Below are 17,146 nucleotides of genomic sequence, written 5' to 3' on the forward strand. Positions count from 1 at the left end.
ACTAGTTAATCTATGGATAGAGCCTTTGGATACTCCCCCAGAGGGAGCTCCATGAGATCCTCCCTTACTGCCCTCTTCAGAGCAGCCACCTTACCTAGAGGATTTACTGGAGCTCTGGGGGTTGCTGGCCTCTTGGTTGTTCTTGTGGTGACGTGGTCCCATCTCTCTAAAAAAGGGAGGGAGGACAGTAAAGGGAGCACATTTAGGAACAAAATGCAATAACTACTCATGGCTCAGGGAAGTCACATCATGAATAGAGTACTCTCGTCTTAGTCCTCAAGGCTCCTGTATGACCTCTGGAGACTCACTTTGAGATGGATGACAGAGAGGTAAGGATTTACATTGGTGTCTTTCAATCTTTTTTATCTCACAACACACTTGAACCTACTGAACCTATAGTTAAACTTCCATGGCACATTGAAGTTATGTTGATCGAAAAAAAAAAGAGAGAGAGAGAGAAATAGACTTACTGTGCTTTGCATTTCTTTTGAAAATAATTTAATTAATGATCTTTAAAAATGTTAGTGGCACACATAAGATCCTCTTATAGCACATTGGTTGAAAATCACTGGTTTCAATGATGTGAGTTCTGTTTATTTTTCTTCAGGGCATGGAGACTATAAGGCAGATGCAGTCTCACATGTGACCGGGTGAGTGATAAAGGCAGGACTTAAGCCCAGATTTGTGGGTGATGACCACAAATGTACCAGGGAGCTCTAGACCTTAAATATTACCCTTGAGTTTTCCAGGCCTTGGTTCCACCACTGTGAAACCTGGCACTTAACCATAGATAATGCTGCCCAGGGATGAACTGAGGTTACAGTCCCAGTAGAGAAGGGGAGTTATTTTATAAACTGAAAGTGGTTATAGTAATATATAACACAATTTTATGTAAATATGGTTACTATTGTAAATATTAGGTCTTTGGGCACAGCCAGATTCCTTTAAACATGTGGATTTTTTTTGTATCAATTTACACAGCATGGCCTTCACAAGTTTTCCAATTACTCTTCTTGAACTGTTTCTACTATTCAAGTTAATAGAGGGAAAAGGCAGAAACAGTGCTACATACAGCAAGCACTCAGAAGAGAAAGAACAATGTGTGGAGGGAGACTCAATCAATTTTACAGATCAATAATTTCATTCCCAAACTGCCTAAGGCCATTTAAAATGCATTGCTTATCATTTTTTGATAGGGCCTTAGTTTTGTCTGTGGATCAAAGAAATGCAGGTCTGAATCTTCTGCAAAAAAAAAAAAAGTGTAAAAAATACAGTAAGTCATAACCCAACAGCTCTTAGTAGGAATAAAGAGAGTTATCACATAGTGATAAAAGGATCAATCTACCAGGAAGACATAACAATCCTAAATACATATACACCTAACAATACAGACCCAAAACACATGAAGTGAAACCTGATAGAGCTGGCAGGAGAAATAAGCAAATCCACATTTATAGTTGGGAACTTCACCACTCCGATCTCGGCAACTAGTAGAACTATCGCACTGAAAATCTGCAAGGCTATAGAAGAACTGAACGACAAAATCAACCAATGGAATTTAATTGGCACAGCAGGACACCCACCCAATCACAGCAGAATAAAAAATTGTTTAACCATCCATGCAATATTCACCAGAGATCATGTCTTGCACCAGGAAACAATTTTCAACAGTTTGAATGACTCCATTATGGGCAAAGAGACACCACTTTGTATAATTCAATTAGAAACAAGAGGGGTGGGACACAAGATGGCGGACTGAAGCCAGCTTTCAACAAAGGCTCCCGTCCAGAAGGAGAGTTAAGGGACAGGAATTTAGTAAGTATCCTGGTGGACTTGAGCCTCACCAAGAGAGAAGGCTGAAGAACGCACATCAACACCGCTGAGGCAAGTTGTGATCACAAGGACGCAAACAAAAGGTACAAAATCCACCACCAAGCGGACGGGAGTCCCCCCCCCATGAGACCGGCTCTAGAGCCCCACAATTGAACAAGCGGGCAGAAATTAAAGGCCCTCCCACTACACTCCACGGGAGAGACCTTCTAAAAACTGGACCTACCTCCCCTACTGGGGTGCCGTGGCGTTCTCCTGCCGGACATAGGGCTGAATAAAACTTTGGGAATCCTTTGCCAGCAACCCTGAATCCCCGGCGCTCCCCTCCCGCCCACTGAGGTCTGGAGGCCTGTCCCCCAGGACTTCGGATCCTTGGGTGATTTCTCAAGGGGAGTGGACAGTCCCCGAGTTGCGACTGGTCAGCATTGACTCTGAGGCGCGCGAGTGAGGAGAGGGCACCGGGCTGAGGGGGAGTCACGCCTCGCGGCACTTCCCTGCGGTGCAGTGCACCAACCCTCCCCAGGCATACCGGGCCCAAGACTGAATCAGACTCTGGCCTCCCCGCTGAGAGCTGAGAACCCCTACTCTCACTCGGGGTCTGAGGGCCTATCCCCCCGGAGTTCGGCTCCTTGGGTGATTTCTCGAGGGGAGTGCACAGTGCCTGAGCTGCGTCAGGTCAGCGCTGACTCTGGGACACGTGAGCGAGGAGAGGGCACTCTGCTGAGGGGAAATCAAGCCTTGGCGGCACTTCCCTGCGGTGCAGTGCAGGAGCCCTCCCCGGACCGTAGTATTGCGTGAAACTGAATGAAACTCTAGCTTCCCCCCGCCCCACTCCCAATCGGGGTCTGGGGGCCCATCCCCCAAGAGTTCTGATTCTTGGGGGATCTCTTAAGGGGTGTGGACCCAGCACAAACTGCGGCCGCTCAGTGCTGACTCTGGGGCGCGGGACAGAGGAGAAAAGGATCGCCTGAGTGCCCACACCAGAGCAGCAGTTCCCTGGAGGTAGATCAACAGCCATTTTTTCTTTAACGGCAGAATGCTCACTTCTGGATATTCTGAGGCCACACCCCCTGTCTCCCTGGGCAACCAGAGGAGGCCACCGGTGACACGGCTCACAAACCCGGAAGCCTCCAGGGCGGGGCCGACCCAGAGAGGTGTTCAGACGCAATTCTCCAGCAGCAAAGACGTTTGAACTCAAAACAGCCCGTCTCCTGTAGGCGACGACAGGAACAGAGACAGAACCTCACAAAGTTGTCTGTTCTGTTCTGTTCTGTTAGCAGCATGCATCAGGGACGGGGCTAAGCCTGAGTGAACACCTCCTTCCCATCACCTGCATCAGACACTCAAAGATGTCAGGCCCCATCTCCTCCTGCTAGATAGCGGCAGTCTGCGGGGGCCTGGCAGACTTCCTTGCGATTCAGGCAGGTGCAAACCCCTGGAGTGTCTGTTCACTGCAGGCAACTGGGTTAGCCATCTGCAGAGATACCAGTGACTGGGTCCGACAGAGGGGCAAAGTGGGGAAGGAGACGTCAACCTTCCCAGACTGCTCTGTTTGCTGGGTGGCTCCTCCTGACTCCACGCTGCACTGGGGTGAGCTGTATCAGAGGAGTCACCAGGCCCCTGTGATCCAGTTCCCAGAGACCTCTTGAACCCTTCCACCCGAGACAAGTGCGGATTGAGACAGTTGATTCGGACCTTTTGAACTGGGCTAATAGACTGAGGACTCTTCAGGCGGTGCCCTGGGTGTGCGATTGTAGGAAGGTTTGATTCTCCTTTTCCAACTGGGGCCAGAGGTGGGCAGGCGGGGTGACTTAATTGCTGATTTTTCCACACAGCTGAGACTTCAAGCCAGAGTAGAAGTTGCAATAGGATCGAACAGAAACCAGCTGAAAACAAGACAGAACCACTTTGCTCCACCACACCAGACAGGGCCCCAGTTTCTCAGGCCACAACACTGTACGGGCCCTCGATAAAACCCCAGGGGAAAAACCAAAGGGAGTAAACCATGGGGCGGAATCAGCGGAAAAACTCTGGTAACATGAATAACCAGAATAGATCAACCCCCCCAAGAAAAGATACGGCAGATGTGATTGAAGATCCCATTCATAAACAACTGGCTGAGATGTCAGAAGTCGAATTCAGAATTTGGTTTGCAGACAAGATTAATAAAATGGAATTAGGAATTCGAGGAGAAATTCAAAAATTGTCTCAAGAATTTAACGAATTTAAAGACAAAACCACCAAAGACTTAGACACACTGAAACAAGAACTTACAGCCCTCAAAGATATGAAAAATACAGTAGAATCCCTCAGTAACAGAATGGAGCAAGCAGAAGAAAGGATTTCTGACATTGAAGATAAAGTCTTCGAACGCTCCCAATCTCTCAAAGAGGAAGAGAAATGGAGAGCAAAAACGGATCACTCACTCAGAGAGCTCTCAGATAATTCGAAAAAAAAACAACATAAGGGTTATAGGAATTTCGGAGAATGATGAAGTGGCTGCCAAGGACATAGAGGCCCTTCTACATGAAATTATGAAAGAAAATTTTCCAGACATGCCTAGAGAATCTGAAATTCAGATAGCAGACAGCTTCAGAACCCCAGCACGATTCAACCCCAATAAGCCATCTCCCAGACATATCATAATTAGCTTCACTAAAGTTAACATGAAAGAGAAGATTCTCAAAGCAGCCCGGCGAAAGAAAACTATAACGTACAAAGGTAAGAATATTAGAATTACTGCAGATCTCTCTGCTGAAACTTTTCAAGCAAGAAGAGGCTGGTCATCAACTTTTAATCTCCTAAAGCAAAAAAACTTTCAACCCAGGATCTTGTATCCAGCTAAACTGAGTTTCATCTATGATGGAGAAATTAAATACTTCAATGACATTCATATGTTGAAAAAATTTGCCATAAGTAAACCAGCTCTTCAGGATGTTCTCAGACCTGTCCTCCACAATGACCAACCCAATCCTATACCACAAAAGTAAACTCACTCAGAAACTTCGGATCAAACTCCAACTTCCACACTGGCGAAAGGATTAAAAATGTCCACTGGACCTTTGAAAAACTCGATACCCAAAATTCCACCAGACTTATCAATACTCTCCATCAATGTGAATGGCTTAAAATGTCCTCTAAAGAGGCATAGGTTAGCTGACTGGATACAAAAACTCAAGCCAGATATTTGTTGCATACAAGAGTCACATCTCAACTTAAAAGACAAATACAGACTCAGGGTGAAAGGATGGTCATCCATATTTCAGGCAAATGGTAATCAGAAAAAAGCAGGTGTTGCAATTTTATCTGCAGATACAGTAGGCTTTAAACCATCAAAAGTAAGGAAGGACAAGAATGGTCACTTCATATTTGTTAAGGGTAATACTCAATATGACGAGATCTCAATTATTAATATCTATGCACCCAACCAGAATGCACCTCAATTTATAAGAGAAACTCTAACAGACATGAGTAACTTGATTTCCTCCAGCTCCATAATCGTTGGAGATTTCAATACTCCCTTGGCAGTGTTGGATCGATCCTCCAGAAAGAAGCTGAGCAAAGAAATCTTAGATTTAAACCTAACCATCCAATATTTAGATTTAGCAGACATCTACAGAACATTTCATCCCAACAAAACTGAATACGCATACTTCTCATCAGCCCACGGAACTTACTCCAAAATTGATCACATTTTAGGTCACAAGTCTAACCTCAGTAAATTTAAAGGAATAGAAATTATTCCATGCATCTTCTCGGACCATCGTGGAATAAAACTTGAATTGAGTAACAACAGGAATCTGCATACCCATACAAAAACATGGAAGTTTAACCTTATGCTGAATGATAGCTGGGTCAGAGATGAGATTAAGAAAGAAATCACCAATTTTTTGGAACAAAATAACAATGAAGACACAAGCTATCAGAACCTCTGGGACACTGCAAAGGCAGTTCTAAGAGGGAAATTTATAGCACTGCAAGCCTTCCTCAAGAGAACGGAAAGAGAGGAAGTTAACAACTTAATGGGACATCTCACGCAACTGGAAAAGGAAGAACATTCCAACCCCAAACCCAGTAGAAGAAAAGAAATAACCAAAATTAGAGCAGAATTAAATGAAATTGAAAACAAAAGAATAATACAACAGATCAATAAATCAAAAAGCTGGTTTTTTGAAAAGGTCAATAAAATAGATAAACCTCTGGCCAACCTAATCAGGAAAAAAAGAGTAAAATCTCTAATATCATCAATCAGAAACAACAAAGACGAAATAACCACAGACTCATCAGAAAGCCAAAAAATCCTTAATGAATATTACAAGAAACTTTATTCTCAGAAATATGAAAATCTGAAGGAAATAGACCGATACTTGGAAGCACGCCACCTTCCAAGACTTAACCAGAATCAAGTGGAAATGTTGAACAGACCCATATCAAGTTCAGAAATAGCATCAACTATACAAAACCTCCCTAAAAAGAAAAGCCCGGGACCAGATGGTTTCACGTCAGAATTCTACCAAACCTTTAAAGAGGAATTAGTACCTATATTACTCAACCTGTTCCAAAATGTAGGAAAAAAAGGAAGACTACCCAACACGTTCTATGAAGCAAATATCACCCTGATCCCCAAACCAGGAAAAGACCCAACAAGAAAAGAAAATTATAGACCAATATCACTAATGAATATAGATGCAAAAATATTCAACAAGATCCTAACAAACAGAATCCAACAACACATCAAACAAATTATACATCATGACCAAGTTGGTTTTATCCCAGGGTTTCAAGGCTGGTTCAATATACGTAAATCTATAAATGTAATTCAGCATATAAACAAATTAAAAAACAAAGACCATATGATTCTCTCAATTGATGCTGAAAAAGCTTTTGATAATATCCAGCATCCCTTCATGATCAGAACACTCAAGAAAATTGGTCTAGAAGGGACTTTTCTTAAACTGATAGAGGCTATCTACAGCAAACCCACAGCCAATATCATATTGAATGGAGTTAAATTGGAATCATTTCCACTCAGATCAGGAATCAGACAAGGCTGCCCATTGTCTCCATTGCTTTTCAACATTGTAATGGAAGTTTTAGCCACCGCAATTAGGGAAGAAAAGGTGATCAAGGGTATCCATATAGGGTCAGAAGAGATCAAACTCTCGCTCTTCGCAGATGCTATGATTGTGTATCTGGAAAACACTAGGGACTCTACTACAAAACTCCTAGAAGTGATCAAGGAATACAGCAGCGTCTCAGGTTACAAAATCAACATTCATAAATCGGTAGCCTTTATATACACCAACAACAGTCAAATTGAAAAAGCAGTTAAGGACTCTATCCCATTCACAGTAGTGCCAAAGAAGATGAAATATTTGGAAATTTACCTAACAAAAGACGTGAAAGATCTCTATAAAGAGAACTATGAAACTCTAAGAAAAGAAATAGCTGAAAATGTTAACAAATGGAAAAACATACCATGCTCATGGCTAGAAAGAATCAACATTATCAAAATGTCCATACTACCCAAAGCAATATATAATTTCAACGCACTCCCTATTAAAGCTCCACTGTCATATTTTAAAGATCTTGAAAAAACATTACTTCGTTTTATATGGAATCAGAAAAAACCTCGAATAGCCAAGACATTACTCAGAAATAAAAACAAAACAGGAGGAATCACACTACCAGACCTCAGACTTTACTACAAATCGATAGTGATCAAAACAGCATGGTATTGGCACAAAAACAGAGAAGTAGATATCTGGAATAGAATAGAGAACCAAGAGATGAATCCAGCTACTTACCGCTATTTGATTTTTGACAAGCCAATTAAAAACATTCAGTGGGGAAAAGATTCCCTATTTAACAAATGGTGCTGGCAACCTGCAGAAGACTGAAATTGGACCCACACCTTTCACCATTAACTAAGATAGACTCTCATTGGATTAAAGATTTAAACTTAAGACATGAAACTATAAAAATACTAGAGGAGAATGCAGGGAAAACCCTTGAAGAAATTGGTCTGGGTGAGTATTTCATGATGAGAACTGCCCCCCGCCCCCCGGGCAATTGAAGCAGCTTCAAAAATACACTACTGGGACTTGATCAAACTAAAAAGCTTCTGCACAGCTAAGAACACAGTAAGCAGAGCAAGCAGACAGCCCTCAGAATGGGAGAAGATATTTGCAGGGTATAACTCTGACAAAGGTTTAATAACCAGAATCCACAGAGAACTCAAACGCATCAGCAAGAAAAAAACAAGGGATCCCATCGCAGGCTGGGCAAGGGATTTGAAGAGAAACTTCTCTGAAGAAGTCAGGCGCACGGCCTTCAGACATATGAAAAAATGCTCATCATCTTTAATCATCAGAGAAATGCAAATCAAAACTACTTTGAGATATCATCTAACTCCAATGAGACTAGCCTATATCACAAAATCTCAAGACCAGAGATGTTGGCGTGGATGCGGAGAAAAGGGAACACTTCTGCACTGCTGGTGGGAATGCAAATTAATACATTCCTTTTGGAAAGATATATGGAGAACACTCAGAGATCTAAAAATAGATCTGCCATTCAATCCTGTAATTCCTCTGCTGGGCATATACCCAGAAGACCAAAAATCACAACATAACAAAGATATTTGTACCAGAATGTTTATTGCAGCCCAATTCATAATAGCTAAGTCATGGAAAAAGCCCAAGTGCCCATCGATCCACGAATGGATTAATAAATTGTGGTATATGTATACCATGGAATACTATGCAGCCTTAAAGAAAGATGGAGACTTTACCTCTTTCATGTTTACATGGATGGAGCTGGAACATATTCTTCTTAGTAAAGTATCCCAAGAATGGAAGAAAAAATACCCAATGTACACAGCCCTACTATGAAACTAATTTGGGACTCTCACATGAAAGCTATAACCCAGCTACAACTTAACAATAGGGGGAAGTGGGAAAGAGGGGGGGGTGGGTAGAGGGAGGGGAATCGGTGGGATCACACCTGTGGTGCATATTACAGGGGTATTTGCGAAACTTGGTAAATGTAGAATGTAAATGTTTTGGCACAGTAACTGAGATAACGCCGGAAAGGCTATGTTGACCACTGTGATAAAAATGTGTCAAATGGTTTATGAAGTGAGTGTATGATGCCCCATAATCATATCATTGTATACAGTTATGATTTAATAAAAAAATTAAAAAAAAAGAAACAAGAAAAAAAAAGAAGTAAAACAAGAAAATCTCTAAACACTTGAAAATTAAACAATATACTTCTAAATAAAACAAGGGTCAAAGAAAAAGCCTCAATGGAAATGACTAAAAATACATAGAACTATTTGAAAATGAAAATACGACATATCAAAATATGTGGGATGAAGCTAAAGCAATATTCACAAGGAAGTTTACATACTAAATGCTTAGGTTCAAGAAAAAAGTCTAAGGATTAATAATCCAGCCTCCTAACTCAAGGTAGCAGAAGAAGCTAACCAGATACTAGAAAAATAAAACCAAAATAAGCAGACAGAAATAATGTATGAACAAAAATCAGTTACATTTGAAAGAAGAAAACAACATAGAAAAATCAATGAAAAAAAACTTTATTTTTTGGGCAGCGCCTGTGGCTCAAAGGAGTAGGGTGCTGGCCCCATATGCTGGAGGTGGCGGGTTAAAACACAGCCCCGACCAGAAACTGCAAAAAAACAAACAAAAAACCAAACGAAGAAAAAGGTATTTTTTTGAAAATAAACCAAAAGACAACAAAGGTAAAAAAGACAATATACCAAGATAAGGAATAAAGCAGGGGATTTCATTATAGATCTTGTAGCCATTCAAAGAATAATAGAATACTATGAGCAACTTTATGCTCATATGTTTGACAACTTGGAAGAAATGGACCAATTTTTAAAAAACAATAAACATAATCTAATTTTATGTCCATGGATTAGAAAACATTAATATTGTTGAAGTGACAATATATACTGCCAAATGCGATCCCTATCAATATCCTGATAACACTTTTTGAAGAAATAGACAAAACAATCCTAAAATTCATATGGAATCTTCAAGAACCTCAAATAGCCAAACAATCTTGAAAAATAAGAACTTAGTGGAATATTCACCCTTCCTTATCGTGTTCTTCTCTTGCTAATCATAGTTGTTTCTTATAAAAATATGTTATTTATGTTAAAAGGGTGAAGTTAGTATTGTTCATTTTAGATTAATAAGTGTTTAAAGGTTTTTTTCAATTTAAGTCCTAAGATATTGAGAGAGGTGACCCACATCAACAAAAGCTCTTCAGATTCTCAATGATCTGGAGAGTCCTGAGACCACTGATGTTTGAGGACCACTGTTTCAGGGTTCTCCTGTGGCTGGATGTGCCTCAAGCTCTGCCAGGTCCAGAGTGGCCCTATAGGCTGTTTGTAGTTCATGAGACAGAACCCAGCCAGGGAGCTGCAGCGCTGCCTGGTCGGTGGTTTCATCCAGTGAGGACTCACCTCTTCCTCCTGTGCTTGGTCTCCTGCGGCCATCATCTCGATCACCGACAGCATCAAAGTCATTACCTTCAGTGGGCCCCAAAACACAAAGAAACAGCCAACTGATTCACAACTGCATACAAAATTCCAAAACAACCCTCAAGAGGTCCATGGGTTCAACTTATCAGAACAATGGGCTAAGACAAAAACGTAAATTGGATTCCCACTCTGTCTACAGACATTGGTAATGAAATACCTAAAGGATGGAGCAAGTTACTGCCTTGTGACTTTGCAGCATACTACCAGTTTTTCAATTAATTTATATTCCTAACCATGCTTTGCTTAGGCCAGCAGTCAGAACATTTTTAACAGTCTCCTTACTGATTACAAGTATTAATCCAAAATTCAAAAAAAAGGTACACAGAGCCCATAAAATGTGCAATCAAAAGGGGGTCCACATGATCACAAATCACCCCTTTGAATGTGGAAATGTGAAGAAATGCAGGCAAATCATAGTGCAGCAGTAAGTCTCCTGAGTCGTCACTGTCTCTTCAGAAGGACATTAGCTCTCTGATGCAAAGAATGTATTAGCATGCCCCAAGTCAACATGGGTAATGGGCTGCCGCCAGGGTCAAGTTTTTCTTTATATCAGTGAGGATACCCAAATGGTAAAACCGCCCATCTAGGAAAGGCCCAAACAACTATAGGATTTAGTCATAAAGAAGTACCAAGTTCCAAAATCCTTTACTAAAATTGCCACTGGTATATAAATGCCACTCCAAAATGTCACATCTTCTGAAAGAAAAATGTTTGATGGGCTTAATAAAACCTATACAATTGTATCTTCCCTGATTTTAAAATATAAAATGGTTGAAAACAGGAAGTAATACAAATGCATTTTCCTCCTGAAATTTTCCCAGGCAAGACTTTTCATAAAAGACACAGAAGGCATAGTGATGGACCAGGTACACACTCCATTAAGTTAAAACCAATGTTCAGAGGGAAACCTTGGTTAGCTTTGCACACATGGGGCATAAAACTACAGGTAGTTCACTTGGATGCTGCCCCAGAAAGAACGCCATGGGGTCTTCCCTCACTGGCCTCTCCAGGGCAGCTGTTTCACCTGCAGGATTTGCTGGAGTTCTTGTAGTTCCTGGCCTCTTGGTTGTGGTGGTGGTGACATCGTTCCATCTTTCTAAAAATGAGAGGGAGGACAGCAAGGGGAAGCATGTTTAGTAACAAAATATAACGCCTCCTTCACAACTTGGGAGAAGTCACATCATAAGTAGCATATCTTTGCCTTGGTCCTGAGGCCCCTCTATGTAGGGCCTCCAAATAATCACTGAGAATCATGACAAAATGACATAGGTTTTTATTTTTTATTTTTTTTATGACATAGGTTTTTAAATGAGATAGGTTCTACTCAATTTTCTTCAGAGGATGAGGATGGTGAGGCAGACATGGTCCCACATGTGAGCTGACAAATAGCAGAGTTAGTGACTGAACCAAGATCTGTTGGAAATAACCTCATGGTTCAGGGAGTTCCAAAGAGTTCCACAGCTTGGCCATGACCTTGAGAGTTCCAAGTCTTAGTTCCACAACTATCAACCTGGCACTTTAACCAAAGATAGCACTGCAGAGGGATGGAATGAGGTTGTATTCCTCATGGACTATAGAAGTATTTCATAAACTGAAAGCAGTTATAAAACATATAATATTTTATATAAGTGTGGTTACTATTGTAAATATTAGGTCTTTTGAGTCAACAATATTTCTTTAAAATTATAGATATCTTTCACAAGTTGCACAATGTGCGTGAGTTTTCCAATGGTTTCTTTTTATAATCATCAAGAGTATGTTGTACGTGTTCCTACTACTGGAAGTACTAAATAGAAAAGAAGATGTAAGGAATAGGAAAGGCAGAGATGAAGTAGGTTTAGCTTTGTATATATGAAGAACTCAATTACTGACTACTGAGAAAACAAACAAGAAAAATAGAAATAAGTTGAGGCTGGATGCAGTGGTGCATGCCTATAGTCCTAGCTACTCAGGAGGCAGACGCAGGATTGCTTGAACTCAAGAATTCAAGGGATCACACCTGTAAATAGTCACTGCACTCCAGCCTGGACACTATAGCAAGATCCCATCAATAAAAAATAGAAATAATCTGAAAGTAAAAGGATGAAAAAGGCATACTATGGCAACAACCATAAAAGAGGTAAAGTAGCTATACTAATAACAGATAAAATTAACATTAAAACAAAAATAGTTGTCAGAGTCAAAGAGTGACATTTCATAATGATAACAATGAAAGAAGATTTAATAATTTTAAACCCATGTGCACCTAACAGAACCCCAAATTACATGAAGCAAAAAATGACTAAATTGAAGAGAACAGAAAATTCAACAATAAGAGTTGGAGATTTCAATTCCCACTTTTCAGTCACAAAAGGAACAATTAATTAGGCAGAAGATCAGAAAGGAAATATAAGACTCGAACACTCTAAAAAACAACTATATCTGATATACATTTATAAAATATACCACCAAGTAATAAAAAAAACCCACATTCTACTCATATGCTCATGAAACATACTCCAAATTAGACCACATATAGTTGGCAAAATAAGTCTCAAATTTAAAAAGCCTGAAATCATATAAACTATGCTCTTCAACCACAACAGAATGAACACAGAAGTCAGTAATAGAAGGACATTTAGAAAATTCACAATTACAGGGAAATTAACACATTTCCAAACAATCAGTAAGTCAAAGAAATTATAAAATACTTTGAGAGAACAAAAATGAAAACACAACATACCAAAACTTATGTGTTAACCATGAAAGCAGTCCTCAGAGGGAAATTTACAGTTCTAAATGCCTACATTACAAAGAGAAGATCTCAAATCAATAACCTACACTTTCCCATTAAGAAGCTAGAAAAAGGCTTTGCAGAAGCCATCACCATGCAGAGCCACCCACTACTGCCAACCATGGTCAACAAGGGCAAGCCCTTAGGCTGTGTCTCCTTTGAGCTGTTTATAGACAAAGTCCCAAAAACAGCAGAAAACTTTGGTGCTCTGAACGTGGGAGAGAAAGAACTTAGTTATAAGGATTCCTATTCTCACAGAATTATTCCAGGATGTATATGCCTGGGTGGTGACTTCACACACCATAATGGCACTAGCAACAAGTTCATTCATAGGGAAAATGTTAATGATGAGAACTTCATCCTGAAGCTTATAGGTCCTGCCATCTTGTCCATGGCAAATGCCAGACCCAATAAAAATGGTTCTCAGATTTTTATCCACACTGCTGAGACCACACAGCTGGATGGTAAGCATGTGGTCTTTGGCAAGGTGCAAGAGGGCATGAATATAACGAAAGCCATGGAACACTTTGGTCCAGGAATGGCAAAACCAGCAAGAAATCAAAATCTCCAACTGTGGGCAATGCAAATAAATCTGACTTGTGCTTTATTTTACCCAACAGACCATTCTTTTTATAGCTTAGAAGAGTATCCCTCTACCCCATTTGCTCACAATATCCTATAATTTTCGTACTTTTGCTATAGTTCTTTGGGTTCCATATTTTCCTTATTCCCCACCACATCTAGCTGGATTGCAGAGTTAAGTTTATGATAAGAAGAGTAAATAACAATTTTTTTAAAACTGGAAGAAGGGCAAACTAAACCTAAAACAAGCAAAGGAAGAAAATACTGAGAATTCTAGCAGAAATAAATGAAATAGAGAATAGAAAAACTGAAAAAAAAAAAACCCAAAAAGATATTTTAAAACATCAACAAAATTGATAAACTATTAGCAGACTGACCAAGAGAAAGAGAAAGAAGACTCAAGTTACTAAATTCAGGAATAAAACAGAGGACATTGCTATTAAACTTACAGAAATAAAACAGATTATGAAGGAATACTTTAAACAATTACAATCCAATAAATTAAATAACCTAGATGAAATGAATAACTTCCTATTAACATATAAATTACCAAAATAAGAAATAGAAGATCTGACTATACCTAGACCTATAACAAGTGAAGAAAATGAATCAGCAATCAAAAAACTTTCCACAAAGAAAATTCCAGGAAAGAAATCTTCATTGGAGAATTACCAAATGTTTTTTTAAAAAAAAATTTAAGTCCTTTATCTATTTTGAATCAATTTTTGTGAGTGGGGAAAGGTGTGGGTCCAGTTTCAGTCTTTTACATGTAGACATCCAGTTCTCCCAACACCATTTATTGGATAGGGAGTCTTTCCCCCAAGGTATGTTCTGGTTTGGTTTATCAAAGATTAGGTGGTTGTAAGATGTTAGTTTCATTTTTTTGTTTTCAATTCGATTCCAAGTGTCTATGTCTCTGTTTTTGTTCCAGTACCATGCTGTCTTGACCACTATGGCTTTGCAGTACAGACTAAAATCGAGTATACTGATGCCCCCAGCTCTATTTTTATTACTAAGAACTGCCTTAGCTAACGGGGTTTTTTCCGGTTCCATACAAAACACAGAATCATTTTCTCCAAATCTTGAAAGTACAATATTGGTATTTTGATAGGAATGGCATTGAATAGGTAGATTGCTTTGGGAAGTATAGACATTTTAACAATGTTGATTCTTCCAAGCCATGAGCATGGTATGTTCTTCCATTTGTTAATATCCTCTGCTATTTCCTTTCTGAGGATTTCATAATTTTCTTTATAGAGGTCCTTCACCTCCTTCGTTAGGTATATTCCTAGGTATTTCATTTTCTTTGAAACTACGGTGAAGGGAGTTGTGTCCTTAATTAGCTTCTCATCTTGACTGTTATTGGTGTATACAAAGGCTACTGACTTGTGGACATTGATTTTATATCCTGAAACATTACTGTATTTTTTGATGACTTCTAGGAGTCTTGTGGTTGAGTCTTTGGGGTTCTCTAAGTATAAGATCATGTCGTCAGCAAAGAGGGAGAGTTTGACCTCCTCTGCTCCCATTTGGATTCCCTTTATTTTCTGTCTAGTAAAGGTGACAGAGGACAACCTTGTCTGGTTCCAGTTCTAAGGGGAAAAGCTTTCAGTTTTACTCCATTCAGTAAAATATTAGCTGTGGGTTTGTCATAGATAGCTTCAATCAGTTTTAGAAATGTGCCACCTATGCCTATACTCTTCAGTGTTCTAATTAGAAAAGGATGCTGGATTTTATTAAATGCTTTTTCTGCATCTATTGAGAGGATCATATGATCTTTATTTTTGCCTCTTTTAATATGGTGAATAACGTTTATGGACTTGCATATGTTAAACCAGCCTTGCATCCTTGGGAAGAAGCCTACTTGATCATGATGAATGACTTTTAGAAAGCACAGGAAACACTGGAAGATATTGGCCTGGGGAAAGACTTCATGAAGAAGACTGCCATGGCAATTGCAACAACAACAAAAATGAACAAATGGGACTTCATTAAACTGAAAAGCTTCTGTACAGCTAAGGAGACAACAACCAAAGCAAAGAGACAACCTATACAATGGGAAAGGACATTTGCATATTTTGAATCAGACAAAAGCTTGATAACTAGGATCTATAGAGAACTCAAATTAATCCACATGAAAAAAGCCAACAATCCCATATATCAATGGGCAAGAGACATGAATACAACCTTCTCTAAGGATGACAGACGAATGGCCAACAAACACATGAAAAAATGTTCATCATCTCTATATATTAGAGAAATGCAAATCAAAACAACCCTGAGATATCATCTAACCCCAGTAAGAATGGCCCACATCACAAAATCTCAAAACTGCAGATGCTGGCGTGGATGTGGGGAGAAGGGAACACTTTTACACTGCTGGTGGGACTGCAAACTAGTACAACCTTTCTGGAAGGAAGTATGGAGAAACCTCAAAGCACTCAAGCTAGACCTCCCATTTGATCCTGCAGTCCCATTACTGGACATCTACCCAGAAGGAAAGAAATCCTTTTATCATAAGGACACTAGACTGTTTATTGCTGCTCAATTTACAATTGCCAAAATGTGGAAACAGCCTAAATGCCCACCAACCCAGGAATGGATTAACAAGCTGTGGTATATGTACGTCATGGAATACTATTCAGCTATTAAAAAAAATGGAGACTTTACATCCTTCGTATTAACCTGGATGGAAGTGGAAGACATTATTCTTAGTAAAGCATCATGAGAATGGAGAAGCATGAATCCTATGTACTCAATTTTGATATGAAGACAATTAATGACAATTAAGGTTATGGGGGGGGAGGAAAAGCAGAAAGAGGGATGGAGGGAGAGGGTGGGGTCTTGGTGTGTGTCACACTTTATGGGGGCAAGACATGATTGCAAGAGGGACTTTGCCTAACAATTGCAATCAGTGTAACCTGGCTTATTGTACCCTCAATGAATCCCCAACAATAAAAAAAAAAAAGAAAAAAAATCAACACCCATTCATCCCAATGGGTGTTTTTCCTTCTTCAAGGAAAAAAAAAAATTACAGAGGCCAGGGTTACAGTAATACCAAAGTCAAATATATCATAAGGAAACTACAGAACTATAACCCTTATGAATACAGAGGCAAAAATACTCAATAAATTACTAGCAAACCAAATCCACCAGTATATCAGGACTAACCATGTCCAAGAAGAGCTAATTCCAAGAATGCAAGGGTAGTTTTACATAATAAAATCAATCAATACTATAATATCCTGCATTAATATAATGAAGGGGAAAAAAACATATGAGTATCTCAATGAATGTAGAAAAGGCAACTGACAAAAGTCAACAGCATTTCATGATAAAAAAACATTCAATAAATATGAATAGAAGGGAATTTAACACTGGCCCCA

General features: G+C 39.6%; 1 protein-coding gene across 5 annotated transcripts in view; it reads right to left on the reverse strand.

The window, feature by feature from the left end:
* CD99L2 (CD99 molecule like 2) overlaps positions 1-17,146 on the reverse strand; it is a 125,311-nt gene that overhangs the window by 31,070 nt on the left and 77,095 nt on the right. For all 5 annotated transcript variants that reach the window (XM_053579437.1, XM_053579438.1, XM_053579435.1 and 2 more), the window contains exons 3-5: positions 11,430-11,501; positions 10,328-10,393; positions 95-166 (exon numbers count right to left, since the gene is read on the reverse strand). In XM_053579437.1, the coding sequence (XP_053435412.1) occupies positions 95-166; positions 10,328-10,393; positions 11,430-11,501 (210 nt within the window). The remainder of the gene's footprint in view (positions 1-94; positions 167-10,327; positions 10,394-11,429; positions 11,502-17,146) is intronic.

Source organism: Nycticebus coucang, chromosome X (assembly GCF_027406575.1).
Source record: "Nycticebus coucang isolate mNycCou1 chromosome X, mNycCou1.pri, whole genome shotgun sequence".
In the NCBI taxonomy this organism is placed as follows: domain Eukaryota; kingdom Metazoa; phylum Chordata; class Mammalia; order Primates; family Lorisidae; genus Nycticebus; species Nycticebus coucang.